The sequence below is a fragment of the Lethenteron reissneri genome, unplaced genomic scaffold, assembly GCF_015708825.2.
Source record: "Lethenteron reissneri isolate LAM-NWPU_2019-01 unplaced genomic scaffold, ASM1570882v1 scaffold_1864, whole genome shotgun sequence".
NCBI lineage: Eukaryota > Metazoa > Chordata > Hyperoartia > Petromyzontiformes > Petromyzontidae > Lethenteron > Lethenteron reissneri.
The window spans coordinates 1,553,585-1,572,159 of record NW_026891624.1 but is presented as its reverse complement, the minus strand read 5'-3'; the positions used below and the strand labels follow the sequence as shown (position 1 = coordinate 1,572,159).

General features: G+C 50.1%; 1 protein-coding gene across 1 annotated transcript; it reads left to right on the top strand.

Moving 5' to 3' along the window:
* Nucleotides 1–479: 479 nt before the first annotated feature.
* LOC133339424 (uncharacterized) lies at nt 480–17,475 on the top strand. The gene is made up of 5 exons (XM_061547570.1): nt 480–552; nt 3,936–4,218; nt 4,909–5,069; nt 7,116–7,395; nt 16,492–17,475. Exons 1-5 carry the CDS (start codon nt 480–482, stop codon nt 16,661–16,663), a joined length of 969 nt encoding a protein of 322 aa, XP_061403554.1. The 3' UTR covers nt 16,664–17,475.
* Nucleotides 17,476–18,575: the final 1,100 nt, after the last annotated feature.

Here is an 18,575-nt window from a genome sequence, read left to right as displayed (position 1 = left end):
GTCAGCGAGGCGTTTTATTTATTGTTATATTCGATGTTAAGATAAGCGAGTGGGCTTGGGCAAGACAGGCTAATAGACAAGGCTAGAGATGGAAGAGCAGATAAGTGACACTCGAGCGGATGTTGACCACAGGAGATGGAGAGATGAAATCAGCTGGCTTGCAGTCGTTCAGATGGATCGTTGCATTGCAACAGAACCGGCCCTAGACCTTTGGGGGCCCTAAGCAAAATTTGGTTGGAGGCCCCTTTGATGTATGATTTTTTTCACCCACGAGCTCGCAGTGACTCTAGGGGGCCCTCTGCTGGCCACGGGGCCCTTTGCAATTGCAAGGGTCGCTTAGTGGCTGGGCCGGCTCTGCATTGCAAGACCTGTGAGAAACGGCGAACGACTTGGAGAAGCCATCATCCAACAGTGGATATATTATGGCTGCTGATGGCGGTTCTGATTAACTTCAAATGATCCATGTATTCCACAGGGATATGCGGGCGATAGTTCTGATCAACTCCCTGGTTGCCTTCACAGCGTTGTACGTGCAAGCATACAATGTGATACGTGAGTATAGAGCACAACACGATGTGGATCTACATACAGTAATACCCCGATGTACGTCTCCCCCTTTTTAAAGTCGTTTTCCAAAATACGTTGTCACTTGATGAACACCACTACCCAAGTAGCGTTGCTTCAACCCCACACTTACGTCGCTGACTGCGCCCTTCATTTCTCGTAGCCTTCGCCTCTCAGCCTTCGTCTTCACCACCTATTACCTGGTAAATCGCATTGATTTACGTAGTTTCGGTATTCGTCGTCGCACCTTTCAGGAACGCATCCCCGATGTAAACCGGGGTAATTGCCATATCAATGTGACCAAATCCCAAGGCGCAATACAAAATGGCGCATGCTTCGTTTATATTCATAGGCACTGGAAGAGAGAATAGACTTGAGCCTGGATTTGAACCGAGACAGGGAATGCGTGTCTGCATATAATTCCACTTATTTACCCAGGAGCAGCCTCACTGAGTCTCTTAGATTCTCTCAGGTAGGACCTGCCAAGTATTCACAGTCTGGGGCAATGTTGCTGTGTGTGATCGCAATTGAACAATTTTTCAGAGTAATTTTTTCAAACATTGCAAATTTAGGCCACGACGCTGGCACAATAGCCTACTCAATGCGAATGACGTCGCGGGATCTTTAACGTCCACTGTGAAGCGTAGTATGTTTCACTTATTGCACACCGCAGTAATAACCAGGTGGGCCTGTTGGACACGAGTGGCCCCAATAGACAGCACGGAAGGTTGGTGGAGATGAATTCCAGACCTAAGGGCTGCAGACGAGAGTGAGCGATCTCCCACCGAGTGAAGGTTGACTGGCAGACTAGGCCAAAACAATCCTTGTTGTGTGATTCACGTAGCACGGAGGTAGTGGCTCTGTATCCGTGGTACGCAAGTGTGTGATCCAGTGCTTTGGAACGGAGTGAGAGTCCGTGCATTACGGATATGTATGGTGGAACTTGAGAATCTACTGGGTTGCGATAGGTACAGGAGATGGCAGTACCGCAAGTGGAATGTGGCACGATCAGAGTGGACCTTCAAGTGTCATCCCCTCTAATCCCCGGGGGGTGGGGGAGTCTCTCCAGGTATTTGTTTCCTTCCACATCATTGAAATATCAGTTCCATCCCCTAGTCAGCCCATTGTTTGATGAAGGTCATCCCACGCAGTGCCAGTGTTGTACTTTACCAGAGATGGGTGATCTTGGGCGAGTTCAGATATAAGTCATTGCTGATATTATCCCTGGCTGAGAATCCAACGAGGATAATTAAAGTCATAGCTGCGCAAGAACCATTGGGCTACGGCTTCCACCTGAGCTGGGTGGTGGTGGTGGCGGCAGCTATACCACATGTGGTCTCTCGTCCAGCATTGTATAGGAGGCAGCAATTGGTTGATGGATCGCACAAAGTTGCAAAACTCCTTTCCCGTGGACGTCGAGGATTAGCCATACCCTGGCTCGCCAGAAAGCAGTACAGCGAATATGTAGACTCCACAGGTTATGTCTATATGTGATAGAGTGTTGCCCATTCGCAAACTTGGAGTTGCTCTGATGATCTTGTTTCTTTCCACATGTAAATACTCATTTATTAGCAGATAACCATTTCATGTATAGAACACCGCAGATATCGGGCTATTGTTGGCACCGACTCTATGGGTGACTATCTTCCCACTTGTCTGTAGTTCCTCCTGGCGTCTAAGTCGCCCTCACACTCTCTGCAAGAGCGAGCAAATACTGTACAGCACGTGATAATTAGACCTTATTTTATTGATAAACAAAACACCCCTTAAAATACATTGGCCGCATATCCCGGTGCAGGAAGAGGGCTGAGACTCAAATAACTTCACTCGCTAACGTTGTCAAACAGAACTCCACTTCGCTCGCTAATGGTGTCAAAATGAACTTCACACGCTAATGGTGTCAATTAGATGTGAAGGTAAAGGAGCAGCCCTGCTCATGCCACGGTTGGTGAAATGGCCTCCCCTTAGATGAAGCTCAAGAGAGCCCTTTTCAAATGTTATTTGATCTACTCTTCCACACTGGCCCAAACGTCTTGGAGATGGGAACAACTACAATTTACCCCACCACACGCACCATGCTAATGTTACACTAACTGTGGTGAACCTATTGATACTGCTGTGTAGAGAGGGTGCGTAAAGTGAGATTAGAGGTAGGAGAGCACATGTTGGGGGGAGGGGTAAAATGAGAGAGGAGGTAGCAGTATGCGTGGAGGAGAGTAGTGTTAGATGAGAGGTAGGCGTGAGGGCTGGTCCATCCGAGCCCTATAACTCTTCCCTCAAATGAGGGGCCCGTCTGCTCACCAGGCCCATAAGATGAACCACCCCACTCATGAAAACCCCAAGCCGACTCCTCACTTAGCAACCACGAAAATTTAATAACGCAACAAAAAACAATGAACCGAAACACGCGACACAAAATATGACAATTAAAAATCACAGATACTGAACGCTAATATGGTTCACTCCCAGATGCCGATAGTACGACTGTCTTCTCGAAACCACTGATCTTGGTACCTTAAAATGGGTCGCACATCGATCGCCACTGCAAACTCTGCTTGAGCAAAGTGCACGGCGCACTCTCTCCTGCACCGGGTGTGATGTTGAACTTAGACTCATTAGTTACATTTGGATCTCTGCCTGGGCGAGGCCCCAGTCTCTCTCCAACACAGGTTGTGTCGGACTTGAAGCAGCATCGTTGAACTTGGAACTACCAAGAATATAATGTATTTGATGGGAACCACCCCTTTACACTTGATAAAGATCACTGCCAAAAAGAGCGAGAAAAAGGGTGGGAACGGGTTACATAGAGTAGCTTGCCAATCTCCGAAGAGGCCCCCAGGCAGTTATAGGCAAGTGCGAGGCTGACGACGAGGCACAAGGCATCGGTCTACACCAGTCAAAGTTAGCAGGAGCGGCAAACTCAAAAGGTTTACCGACATCTCCAAAGTTGTCAGTTTCTCCAGGCAGCAGGTCTCCTGGGTTCTTCTGACAACTTTCCAGGTTGTTCTCACACACCAGCTGCCTCCCACAGCACATGGCCTCTCACCTCCTACGATGGCGTCTCCTCTTCTAAGATAGCATTACCTCGTGGTTCTTTCCAGAATATATATTCTCTTACTGGGGGACTGGAGGCTACGACTTGCTCCTGCTCATTATTTATACATTTGTTTTGCTGGATGTTTATGAAACCTTTGCCGATTTTCAGGAGAGCCCTTACCCTAACCTGTGATGCAGGAACTGGACAGGCAGGGCCGCCAGTGATATTGAAACATTGAAAATGGAATAACCCATACAATGTTTGTAACAGGCCTTCGTCGCAGGCAGGCACGTATACCTCACTTCTTTCCTGTCCCTCGTGTCATCTTTTCCAGGTGAAAATGTTGCTCAGTATGGAGTGGCCACGCAGTCGAGCACATACCTTTACCGGTCTGCGAACGCATCCTTGGCCATTGACGGGAACATGTCGTCTTCCATTGGGATTTGCACGAGCACTATCTACGAGGCGCATCCCTGGTGGAGCCTGGATCTCAAAGTTCGGATGCCCGTGTATGCAGTCACGATCACCTTCCGTGACATCTTCCTTTATAAATTAATCAACCGGTGCCAACTGCTCTTTGGGAATTCGAATGACAGCAGTGCGGCCGACAACATTTTGTGAGTGGTCTCGTCGTCGTTGTCATCATCATCGTCGTCATCAGCCATTGTTTATCGACTACTGGATGATTTGTTAAGAGCAGTGGTTACACACTGCACAATAAACCTGTCGACCTAAATTTAATCATTAGTCAAGGCTAACACTAAGTGGAGAGTAATATCTTAACTGGTGTTGGTCCCTTCATCTCCGTCCCATTACCACCTCGCAATGAGCAGCGTAGTGAAATATGGTCAAACGACCCTCAATGAACACTATATATATATTTTTTCTATTACTATTCTACCAAGTAAGGCCCACTGAGCTATATGGTTTCTGGCCACAAATGATCGCTCAACGAAGTGGCTTATCACGTGCAAAAGTATAGCAGCCAAATACTCTAAACACTTGTTTTCAAATAATGGAGGAAAAACCGGAGAATTCTGAGTAAAATCTATGCACCCACGGGGAGCTAGAACACGCAAACTCCAAATATACAGCCGTCAGGGTCGGGATCAAATCCACGACCTCCTGCATACCAGGCAAGGAAATTTACATCTCGCCACCGTGGCACCCCCTTAGGGAGTGGTGAGACCTCTATCCAGCAAAGGGTTCATAAAAAGGGCTGTACATTCACTTGCTACTGATAAGAACAATGCAATAAATTATACAGAAACTGATTGTCTTTTATTTTATGTTCGTGTGTTTGTCAGCTGTCAGACTCTGAGTATTGCCAAGGCGAACACCACGGCTACTTTCAACTGCAGTGGGCAGGCCGCGCGTTTCATACACATAGTGTCCAAGGAGGACAACTTCCTCAACCTGCAGCTGTGCGAGGTCCAGGTGTCAACAATTCCGCTCCAGCCAAACAACGGTAAATATCCATATTCCTCCCACACGGAGACACAGCTAACAGAGAGGTTACCAAGTGAAGAAAGCCCAGACTTCTTGCTCAATTGATAGATTCTCATCCCACAGTTAATACATTCCCTGGAGTAAAAATCAGCTCGAGAAGATTATTTATAGACGGATCATAGCAAATTTTCATTTAAGTTCCATAAATATTAAACAAGTGGTTATTGTACTAATATGGAAACAAACAAGGAAGTATGTCAAATTTAATTGCAAGTCAAGTTATTATAAAGAATGAGAAGCTTAGCATCAAATCGTGATGTATATGGGAGAGTAACAAGGACATTTGTGAATGCAGAAATTGGTGACGAGCTGAAGCCGAACATGAAACCCCTTTTACTACAGGCAGCTGCTTACATTCGAGCCCAGTGCACCGACCTCTGGGCCACTTCACTCTCGCATTTTATTTTACTTTTCACAGGACTGCCTTATAGTTTATTTACACAATTTACGGACCTGCCTGATTTAATTATACAGTAGAGTCTCGAGTATCCGCATGCGGTTTATACGATTTTCAAATTAACCGCGCACCTAAGATTTTGAAATACATTAACTCCTGGATTTTCCCTTAAGCTCCAAATTAATTATCGAAAAATAGTTATACATTGTTATTCTTGGAAATGTATATTACAAGTCACGTGCTTAAACTGGACAAATATGTGATCCGGTTAGTCCAAACCACGTGATCGCCTCTACAGTACAGTAGTTGCATATTTTACAACAGTGGGTGGAGTTTGATTGGTTTGCCTCTGCTTTTCACTTAATGGACGGAATTTTCTGCAGGAAGGTGTTATCACGAAGCACGCACATCGATCGGCTGGTCCGTCATCAGTATTCGTTCTAAATCGAAACAGTAACAATCGAAATCGTCAGCTTCATCCTATAATTTGAACCTATATTAGTGGCTTTTGCATAGATATTCGCGTAAAATTGATATTTTTGGATCATCAGCGGTTGAATTAACCATAGCTGTCCTCACCATCATGAGCGCGGATCATTTTGAGTCTACTGTATTTATTGCGCTCACGAGCGATGTGCCAATGTCGACATTTGTTATCCACGAGAGTTTCAAGAGAGAGTTTGTAGTGTTGCTGTTCCTCCTCTGTTTAGGAGCGCATACCACAGTGGGGTTTACGATACATGCCCATAGTTTGGATTGCACGGCCACAATCGTCCTACGTCACTTGTCTTTAATTTCTTTTTTATGAAGGAGATGCAGGCTGTTGATGGTTCCCTCCGCTTCTGACAGGTGGGGGGGGGGGGGGGGTAATGCCAGGAGGTGTGTGATGTTGAGGCTTCGAATAAAGGCATTAATTCTGGACGACCACAGTCCATTGTATTTTTATGGCTAGACTAGCGGTAGTACCCGGCGTTGCCCGGGCGATAAAGGCAGACACACATGTAGTTACACATGCAAATCAACTGACAAGCACACAGAGTTACACGCACAAATGGACTCACACATACATACATAGACTAAACAACAACCGCCATTCGCCACTCAGTGGCTTAGGGCGTGCTGCCTGTCGAATTTATTTCTACGTGAAGCCTACTGTCCGAGAGCCAAATCCCCCGCAAGCCCGAGCGCGCGGAGACTTTTATATATGAGATTAATCCCCCCTCCTCTGGTCTTGGCACCTGATTGGCTCAAGTGATGACAACAAATTTCCCCCTCTATTTAAGACCGAAACATGAGGAGGATTTCTCCCCAACTCTGTCTGTCGCCTGATGAGGCTGTTGTAATTGCCGGCGAACTGTCACGGTACTCGAATTGTGAATGTTGTTGGTTTACTCTCCAACACACAACTGGTGTGCTGAACTAATAACTAATTGATACTTTTATTTACGTGATAAACCTTACTAATTGGCTGTATGTCGGGTGGTGCCGTATTTAACTAAACATATATTTACGCGATTCAACCCAAATAAACCTCCATCATGGTTGCTTCACTCTTCTCGCACAGCAGCAACACTCATTATCAGCCCTCCCCTCTACACACACACACAGGCCCCGTGATCTATGGAAGCGCACAGCAGTCGAGCAACGCCAACACCCGTTCGGTGGCCTCGCTGGTCCTCGACTCATCGAGTAACGTCAACTTCTGCCTGGGGTCGTGCAGCCAGACGGCCAAGGAGTGGGAGCCCTGGCTGCAGCTGCAACTCGACCGCTCGTACATAGTCTCGAGCGTGGGCATCGTCAACCGCAATGACACTCAGGGGCTCCGCCTCTTCGGAGCCGAGATCCGTGTGGGCAACTCGGAGGCCAACGGGGGCAAGGAAAACGCACTGTGAGTTTTGGATGTGTCCCAAGGGGGACTCTTGGCGCACGCGTGTGACTTGCCCACTTTTTACTTTTTATTTATTTATTTTTACCAAGGCCCCAATACGTCACGTTGTGACACGCGTACACACCGTCAAAATAATTACAAACCGGTTATGAAAAGCAGGTGTAACGGGATCACTGACCCAAACTATAGAAGGGGGTCCCCTACCGAAGGGGGAAATTGTAACTGTTTTTTGTTGAGGGGGGAGGGATTACGAGGGATATGACCAAAATATACCTGACAAAGAAAAACATAAACGCGAGCATTTTTCTTCTTTTCACCCCTCCGAATCCAGCTCCCGTATAATTGAAGTGGTTATGCCTGTCACGTTGCCTATCCACGGAGGGCTGACGGTTGGGGTGTATTGCGTCGAGCTGCTGGACCACTCAGAGACCCGGCTGTTAGGGATGTGAGCTTTTACTTTTACACGAGCCGACGCCAACCACCCCAAGCAGATGAGTTATAGCCTGGCAGCAGGCTACCATAAAAAATCAAACCAATAAGAATAAGAAACCACCACACACATCCAGTCACACCTAGTGTTCCTAACGCCTTCGAGACACAGAAGCTTTGGGGAGGGGGGGGGGTTCATACAACTCTTCTCTCCCACACGCAACTCTGCGTCACTGAGTGCCCCGTGTTCCTCCTCAGGGGTTTCCACCCCTCACCTGCTAACCCCTCTTAGAGAGCAGCTCTGGCCTCGAGCTTATCCCCTCTTCGAGCAGTCGGAGATGTCCACAGCCAGCCACGCAGCCACCCAGGTAACTAGATGGCAACATTCTCCACGCTTGGCCAATGCCAGGCTGCAGCCAACTTGATTCCCTGCTCCTGCCGCTCCTGTCATGCCCTTGCTGCGTCCCCGAAGTCCCACCCGCCCTTGTTCAATCCCCAGGTCGGCCGCTGGAAACAGATAACAATAATAATAATAATGTAACCGAACGTTTCCCTATAAAATATATATTCCGTGGAGTGGTAGACAGCCCTCAACTGCTACTTACAGTGAAAATACCCTGGTCCTCATTCGCGTTGCTGCTTGAAGGTGGGAGCTCACCCAGCCACTACTGGGCCGGTGGTGGTGGTGATGGTGAAATGCTGCCTTCACCACCACTGCTGCAGTTTCTGCGTTGAGCTCCCCCTGCCGATTCGGGTGCGCCTTTTATAGTGCTGCTCAGCCCATTGTTTAGCCCCTGGGCCAATCACGTGAGAGGTCCGACTATAAATGGTCTGAGATTCCCTCCCCCTGGTTGGCGTGTTACACTCAAAACCTGTCCCCACGCCGGTCTGACCACGCTGTGGTGACTCCTGGCTCCACACAAAGGACCACGCCCCAAAACAGGAGCTTCTCTCTCCAGCTTAATGGATATGCCTCACGCACTACGCCACAATACCCCTTACCCTGTGTGACCCACCCACTGTTACACACTTGTCGAGGCGTCCACACTCGACCAGAGTCTGTGATGTTCATAGGAAGCAGTGGTCTCCCATTTGTTGACCCGTTTTTCTTTTTTTTACTACTGTAATAAAAGACTCGGACGCTTCTCTATGTCCTGTGTCCTTTATTTGGGTTCGGCTCTCCCCCTTACTCTTCGCTCTGCAGCCCCAGGCTGCTATCGCTCACGTAGCCCGCTTCACAGCACTCCCCTATATACTCTTTGCTCTGCAGCCCCCAGGCTGCTGTCGCTCACGTAGCCCACTTCCCTCCTTGCAGACCCGCTGCTGTCTCGTCGTGCAGACCCCCGCTGCTCAACTCCACCCTTGCAGACCCGCTGCTCTCTTTGCAGCCTCCTCGCTGCTCCTCCAGCCCCGGGGTCGGTCACCGTTGGCCGACGGTGCCGATCCTCGGGGTCTGTGTGTGTGGCGATCTCGCCACTCTCTCTCTTCCCCACTCCGCCCTGCGTGGCCTTACACTATCCCAGTCTCCTCTCTCTCCCCTACTGCTTCCGGTTTCCCCCCTTATAGACCTGAACCCTCTCCCCCACGTGACGTAACTCCTCCCCCCATGACGTCACCTCCGGAAGGTCGTCCACGCCCGCATTACACCACCCTCCCCCGTAGAGAAAATCCAGCCGACCTCGGCTGAACACAACTCCAACAACAATGCGAGCGAACACGACCGTATACAAAAAAAAGACACAGAACACACAATATTATATCGAAGAACAAGAACACAACACAATAATTAACGAAATGTGAGGGATTTTGAGCGGGTGCGGGTCGCCGGACCGTCCCGGACGGTCGGCGGCCCTCCCGCCGAACGAGAACGTGGCAGGGTCTTAAGATCGACAGGTTGAAGTTCGTCTGTCGTTATTGGAAGCCTGGCAACGTCCCGGTCCCCCAATCTTGCCGGCGCAGCATCAGGGGCGTCCCGCAATCGCGTCCGCGGCGGGGTTGGAAGGGCTGCGGGCCTCAAAGGTTCCGCAGCCGTGTTAGGCGCACCCCGAGCTGAGTCGTCTTTCCCCTGCCACGTTACGGCCGGCTCGTCTGTAAAAGGCACAACAGGCGCTCTTGCAAGGTCAGCAGGCACAGGCAAAGGCGCGTCGGCAGCAACAGACCCCGGCAAGGCAATCTCAGGAGATGACGCATCAGGTCGAGGGGCCACGTATGGTTTCAACCGAGATGTGTGGACGAACCAACGCCGAGATCCAAACCGAACACGCGCCGACTGTGGGTTGGGAACCTCAATGAGGCGAACCGGGCCCTGCCATGGTTTGTGTAACTTAGGAGAGGTACCTGGCCGCACCTGTGGACAATGAAGCCAGGCCAGGTCCCCCGGTTTCCAGGGGCATTCCCCTTTTGAACGTCGCGCACACCTCTCATTCCGAGCCTGGGCTTTGGCCGTAGCCACGCGGGCCCCTTCCCGCGCCACAGTGACTCGGCGAACGGTGTCCTGAATATAGTCAGGAAGAGGCTTGGCAGGTCCCCTCATTCCGGTTCCCAACTGTTCATTAATCGGCGGTACGTTTTCACGACCGTACATAAGAAAAAACGGCGAATATCCTGTAGCCGCGTGCGGCGTCATTCGGTACGCAGAAAGCACCCCAGGGATATGCAAATCCCAATCCGATTGTTTTTCACTAACCGTATGGCACAACATGGCGGACAGAGTCCTATTTAGCCGTTCCACCATACCATCCGTTTGCGGGTGGTAGGGAGATGTCCGAATTTTCTTTGTTCCAAGAGCCGCACACACCTCCCCCAACAATTTAGACGAAAAATTCCGGCCTTGGTCCGTAAGGAGTCTCTCCGGCGCCCCCTTGTCCATAACATACCCAAAAAGAAAGGCGTCTGTGATAGACGCCGCTGACTGGTCAGGCAAGGGCCAGGCCATCGGCCAGCGGGAGAGGTACTCCACCCCTACCAGCAAATATTTATTTCCCCTAGCGGATGGCGGAAAGGGTCCCAAAATATCTAACGCCACCAACTCATTAACTCGAGACACTTGAATAGATTGTATAGGCGGTACATATGGATGTTTAGGTGGCTTACGGCGGGCACAATCGGGACACGCACGAACGTGTCCGACGACATCCGTCGTCATGCCGTGCCAATAGTAATCTCGCTGTAGCGTCAATAGGGTCTTCTGCACTCCCAGATGTAAAAGCGTGTCACAATGCAGAGTTCTAATCAATTCGTACCGCAATGATGCCGGTACAACAAGACGCCAGCGTTCCTGTATCCCTTCTCTCCACATTAGCAAACCATCACGGAGAGCAGTTTCCGGCACACCCCCCTCTCCCTTCACTGGCCGCTTACGTAATGTCACCAAAGAATCATCCAACATTTGTTCGCGGATCCACACGGACCTCGGAAGATGTAAAATGCCATCAGCCGGTCCCCCATCAGCCGGCCCCGGCTCAAGTGGAGCTTCAGGCACCTCGACTGCCAACGCGACAGGCTGAGGGGGTTGCTGAATCGGCCCACACCTATGCGTCCCCGACGCACACGCGCAAGGGGATCGCTGCAGCAGCCTGGAAAGTGCGTCCGCATTAGCGTGACGCACTCCCTTCCGATGGTGAATTTGGAAGGAAAATTCCTGCAGCGTGTCCAACCACCGCGCCAGCTGGCCAGATGGTTGGTCCATTTTAAGCGCATACTGCAAGGCCGCATGATCCGTGCGAACAATAAACGAACGACCGTACAAGTACGGTCGAAATTGGCGGAGAAAAAAAACAATAGCCAAAAGTTCCCTGCGTGTGACGCAATAGCGGGTCTCAGCGGGAGACAAAACCCGGCTACCATACGCCACCACGCGTTCCACACCACCCTTGGACTGAGACAACACCGCCCCAATTCCCGTGTCACTCGCGTCCGTATCCAGAATAAAGGGATGTTCAAAATCCGGATAATCTAACGTTGGCGCCGTAGCCAATAGATCGCGTAGGCTTCGAAACGCCGCTTCCTCTGGCGGTCCCCAAGCAAATTTATGTCCTTTTCCCGTAAGGAGATGCAAAGGCCTCGCGATCGTGGCAAAGTTTGGAACAAACCTCCGATAGTATGAGGCGAACCCCAAAAACCGACGCACATCCCCCACCGTGGCAGGGGTTGGCCAGTCACGGACGCACGCAGTCTTGTCTGGATCCGTGGCCACCCCATCCGCACTGACGATGTGCCCCAGGTAACGCACGGAGTGTTGCAGTAGGTGACATTTCTTAGGCTTAAATTTCAAATTAGCAGAACGCATCCTGGTGAACACAGCCTCCAACCGCGATAAATGCTCGTCAAATGTGCGGCTGAAGACGATAACATCGTCTAGATATATAAGACACGTCTCCCACTGCAACCCCGTTAATACCAACTCCATTAACCTCTGAAAAGTGGCAGGGGCCGCATTCAGCCCCATCGGAAGGCAGTTAAATTGGAATAACCCCTGCGGCGTACGGAAAGCTGTTTTTTCTCGCGAGGACTCATCAAGGGGAAGCTGCCAGAAGCCCGAAGAGAGATCTAGCGTCGAGAAAAACTTCGCCCCCGACAAGGCATCGAGAGAGTCGTCCATACGCGGCAGGGGATATGCATCTGCTACCGACACTTTATTTAATTTACGAAAATCTACACAAAATCGCAATTTGCCATCTTTCTTTTTGACCAAAACAACAGGCGCGCCCCATGGGCTGTTAGACGGAGATATTATGTCCGCAGCCAACATGTCATCCACTGCCCCTCGAACATGCTCGCGTTCCGCCAGACTCATCCAGTGCGAGTTTAACCGAATAGGGGCAGCGTCCCCTGTGTCAATATGATGGTAAAGCAACGAGGTGCGTCCCAAGTCCAAATCGTCAGAGCTAAACACATCAGAATAGCTGAATAATAATTTACGAATCGCACAACGTTGTTCCCCGGAAAGAGCCGAATTTTCCGCACACAATTCAGCGATCCAGCGGTCATCTGCAGCTCCGGCCCCCGAAACACCTCCAACAACTCCCCGGCTGGACAGATTATCATGAGCTGTAAACGCAGTAGTGGCATGTGCCACAACAGTACTCGCCGGCACACACACGCTTTCGGTACTCGCATTAAGCACTTGCAAAAACGGCTGTTGGTCTGGCCGGACAATAGTTTGTGCCCCAACCAGCGCCGATCCACCCGTAATAGCGGCGGACGGCGACAACAAAACACCAATCGCTCCTTGACGACCAGGTACAGGCTTCCGATAACGCAAGGGAATGAGTATCTGTGAGCCAGGTGGAATATCAACAGACACCTCGGACAACGCCTGCACCTGGGCGACAGGATCAGGTCGCCCCCAGGCCGACGGCAAAAACGCAATTTTTCGGCCTTCCGGTAGTTCAATGCAGTTCTCATTAATTCGAATCAGAATGGGCATTCTGGCCAGAAATTCGGTCCCTAACAAACAAGGAACCGCAAGAGACCTCGAAATTAACACAATTCCCGAGGCAGACACTCCCCCAATAGCGATGTTAGCGTTCACCTGGCCCACAATGCCCATGCTACCCCCGTTCGCGGCGACGCAGGAAGCGTAAGCTGGACTCACGGCCTCTGGTGGGATGTTCAAGAGATGAAATATTACATCAGAAATAATGGTCGCGGACGCTCCAGAATCTACCAAAATCCGCACATCCACCCCTTGTATCGACCCAGGTACGGTGGACGAACCGGTAGCGGCCGCGACAACCCGCCGAGCCAGCTTACGCCACTGCGTTACCGAGCGACAAGGCGCGGTCGATGGCCTCCCGTTATTAACAACACCCGGATCGCATGACAACGGTGATGAATGAGGTGTCAAGCCTTGCCGGGTGTCTGGTGCGCACCGACTTGCCTGTGCTGGCGAATCCTTTCCTGGAGCGGCCGCAGTCGAGGCCTCCTGCTGGGGCGGACCCGGAACGCGGGCCCAGCAGTCCCGAGCGTAATGGCCTTTACGGCCGCAGCGGAAACAGTCGATGTCGTTACGGCGTGCTGCAGACGCCCCGTCCCGACGCGGCCGTGTCGGCGGCGCAGCCCGTGGCCCCGGCCCCCCTCGGGCCGTCCACGGAGTTGCGGCAGCCGACAGCTCCTGCGGGCCCCTGTCGTCTGGCACAAAAACTGCCTTTTTGGGGTCCCAACCCAAGGCTCCCCCTTCGACGATAGGCCCCCCCGTCTACGCCGTAACCTGCTTCCACCGGCGCAGGTTGAACTGGGCATCTAGACATCTGGCCGCAGCCCGGGAGGTGAGCTTCTCATGCCCACACACCGGCATAGGAATGCCGAGATCCCGGGACAGCTCCAGCATCTTTCCCAGGATGAGAGGTTCCAGCAGGTCAGGCTCCGTCTCCGGGTATGCAGCCATAGCCAGTTCCAGCACCACGCCCCTATACGCCACCGGAGACTCCTCGGGTGCGCGCTGTCGTTGCACAAACCGGCGATGAGCATCGTCCGGTGGCTCGTAAGCGTCAGCCATTTCGGTGAATACTCCTCGCAACGTTTTCTTCTTTGCGGCTTTTATCGAGCGAAAGAATCTAACAGACTCATCATCGAGAAGAGTCGAAAGAACTTCTAATGCCTCGGCGTCAGTCCACCTCGCCGTGCGTACCGCTGCCAAAAATCTGCAGGCGAACGCGCTCCAATCTCCCCCGATAGAGAATTCTTTTACAGTCGGCAAGTGACGACTGCGACCTCTTGGCGCGCTCCCTCCAGCCGCTGACTCATCGGGTGGCAGATTCAACATGGCGTCCCAACGTGGTGTCGACAATATGGCGGCCTTACGCCGAGAAGGGCCCAAAATGGCGGCTTCCCGCCTTTCCTCGTGCGCCACGCCCAAGATGGCGTCCTCACGCCGCGTGGCTGATGGCGGCGACAGCGAAGACAACCCGGGCTCCTGCGGACCACCAACATCTCCTCTAGACGCCATTCCCGGCGTGACGAGCTCACACAACTGTGCAAGTACGTTCTTGAGAGTTTCAAGTTGCTCCGCCATCTGACTCCATCTTAAATCCACGTTCTTTAGTGAAGACGGGTCCCGCCGAAGCGACGACCTCTTGGACCCCCGGACCAGCACTCGTCCCAGCACGGATCTTCTCGTCTGTCGGAGTCAGGTCCACCGTAGGAGGAAGGTCTTCGTCGTCGGAAGAAGAAGCCGATGCCGGAGACGGAATATTCTTTTTTCTCAGTTGTTTTGCCATGCCGTTACACTTCCAACACCAGTGTAATAAAAGACTCGGACGCTTCTCTCTGTCCTGTGTCCTTTATTTGGGTTCGATCTCTTTTCCCTCACGACTCTCCCCCTTACTCTTCGCTCTGCAGCCCCAGGCTGCTATCGCTCACGTAGCCCGCTTCACAGCACTCCCATATATACTCTTTGCTCTGCAGCCCCCAGGCTGCTGTCGCTCACGTAGCCCACTTCCCTCCTTGCAGACCCGCTGCTGTCTCGTCGTGCAGACCCCCGCTGCTCAACTCCACCCTTGCAGACCCGCTGCTCTCTTTGCAGCCTCCTCGCTGCTCCTCCAGCCCCGGGGTCGGTCACCGTTGGCCGACGGTGCCGATCCTCGGGGTCTGTGTGTGTGGCGATCTCGCCACTCTCTCTCTTCCCCACTCCGCCCTGCGTGGCCTTACACTATCCCAGTCTCCTCTCTCTCCCCTACTGCTTCCGGTTTCCCCCCTTATAGACCTGAACCCTCTCCCCCACGTGACGTAACTCCTCCCCCCATGACGTCACCTCCGGAAGGTCGTCCACGCCCGCATTACACTACTACTACTATGACTACGTATTTATCTTATTATTCAAGACCCCATGAACACAATGCAATCATCTGATTTGGAAACACAGGTTATGATCGCGTAACAGCGCACCCACTCTAAACGCTTGGGCTCACTGTCCTACCAACCTAGGGACAACGATTGGGAACATAATATTTTCAGGGGAGGGAGAGAAAGCAGAAGGGGACGGGGGAGAGGTAGCCAAATTAAACCAAAACTAAAATAACATAAACGCGATTCCCGAGTTTATCAATCTTGTTTTCCCCTAGGACCGTTTCCTGGTTTTATAATTTTACCCTAACTGTCTGCTCCTGCCCTTCACTCTTGAGCTTAGAGGCCGAGGGAAATTCGGTTTCGGTTTCGGCGCCAAAAGTTGGCAAATGGCCACTTTCGGTATACTTTCAGTTTCGGCCGAAAGTCAATATTTTACTTTCGGTTAACTTTCGGTTTTGGCCGAAAGTCAATTTTTACTTTCAGTCTGGTTTCGGTTTCGGCCAAAACCAGAAATTCAATTTTGTTTCGCCTCTACTTGAGCTGTATGTCGTCTCTCCTCTCTCCATTTCTCTTTCCCCCATACCGGCTGCGGCAATCACTTGTATCCAGGTTCTGTTTTTTGTTGTTGTTTACACTGTTGTAAATACGATTAGATATTAATATTAATGGAGAGGATGTGGTGGGTGGAATTGGTAGGTGGGTTGGTGGGTGGGGTTCTATGTGGGATGGGAGGTCAAGTCGGTCGAGAGGTCAAAGGGGGCTGGGCGGGGGTGGAGATGGGAGTACGTGAAAGCATACAGATCCGTTGTATCGGTTTCCCTGTTTCTAACAGTCATTTCTGTCCCGCGCCCATCTGCTGCATCGTTACAATTCTCCTAGGTGCGCTGAAGACATATTTGTGCCTCTGGGAAGATTACGCGACTATCCATGCCCCTTCCTAAAGGGCCGCTTCGTCACCATAATCATCCCAGGCAGAGTCGACTCGTTGAGCCTCTGTGAAGTGAAAGTCAATCTCAACACCGATGGCATCAATTTCGACATCCTCTACTGAGACACCATCGCCACAACCAACTAAAATAACATTACAACAACCATCAACGCCACCAAACCATCTACAGAAAGAAGAATGCCATGACCAAAAGCATTTATTCTAAAACAACAACGCCAACAGAACCACAACTACCACAACAGCCTCTACTTAGAAAACACCAGCACGCACTACTGAGATTATGACGCAACCACCACAACCAACATCTGAGACATCTAAATCTTAGACACTCCACAGCACTAAAGCGAATTGCACCAACGAAAAAGAGAACTCAAGTGGTTTTCACTCATTTTCTATTAATGCCACAGACTACTGGAATTCCATCACTTCAAAAATATCTGCGGTTTACTCTTCTATCTAAATTACGTTTATAATGTCAAACTGTTGATTCTTTAGTACATATATCCATGTCTGTATACATATTAGTACAATAGTGAACGGTTATAACCGTTCAATGTTCCATAACTTAACTCGAGCAGTTGATTGGCGGAACACTTATCTCAATTGGTATAATTTGCATAAGTACCAGTACAAAACATTTGGTAAATTCATATCTGAAGGATGGCCTCTACACACCGTTTGTACAATGGGGATGTTCTTACCATACTTTACCACGTTGATTAGTATGGATTGATGATGATGGGAAGCATAGTATAGCGCAATTCATAATAAAGGTTTTTGGGTTAAATCACGTAAGCATATATATTGTGTCGTGAACCCACCACCACTTGACAGCCAATTCTTTAGGGTTGTCACGGGAACAAAAGGTGCTAATTATATAATTACTTCATCGCATCGGTGCGATGGGAAGTAAGTCCACAACATTTACACTATCCAACCTCAACCCATTTCGGTTTCTGAAGGCGCATTCTAGGTAGTACGGCAAGACATGTTTCAAAGTTGTTCACTTTTGGCAGAAAGCGTGGATGTTAATTGAGAAGGGTTTAAAAATGAGCAAATTCCACACAGTTCAGTGAAACAACTCGTGAGAGTAATGCTTGCCGCTTAAAGTTACGAATGCCGTCAGTTTGCCGTGCAATTTGTGGTTCTAAGGATTTACATTGACAGGGAGCTTACTTAAATTATAAAGCGCCTTAATATCACATATCATATCAATCCCGCTGCAGTTTTCTTTAATTTTTATGTTAAGGACCCCGTTATTGACAGCTGTAGATGTGCGGCACAATGCGACCCAGAACCAGCCTCTATGTGGGCATAGGTATTTCAGTAGGAGCGCGAGGTATTATTTGGCATTCTAATCATCACTTTTGCATTTTTACAAAATATCTTTAAATCTATATCACCTTTTGGAAAAATATAAAAAATAACTGCCCAACCCGAGCTATACGTGTTCTGATTCTTGCGTTGTCTTTGTACTGTTCACCTTTTGGCGTTCTCTGGTCTAACACTGGTATAGAGAAAATGCCATAAAGACAATGCATTAATAATCATCAGATCATGTTTGTTTGCATGCTTTGCCACAAGTACGTGTGGTTAATGCAAACGTGATGCCTTGCAAATTCTATCTATTTGGTGTTTGAACATCTTCACTCCTCCTGTTTTATTGCCAGAAAGGGTAACACATATTCCGAAGTTTAAATCATAAAACTTGGAAAAGACGAATGACAATATTTCAAACAGGGCACACTCAAGAGCCTATGTAGGGAAATACATTGTGAGCAATGGGAATATACTCGTTCCGTGTGCCTTCAAAATACCGACCTAATCAGGGGTGAAGCTCGCCGGTATAACCGGTTTATCACGAAAACCCTGTTATTTCCACGATTACCCCATTTAGGCCATTTACAGCTTGTCGTGCGATTCGTGCGATTAAAACGTAAAAAAACCACTGATGAAAACATGGTAATCCACACGTCCATTCTGGAATGCACGACTCAACGCCTGTTCCTGTGAA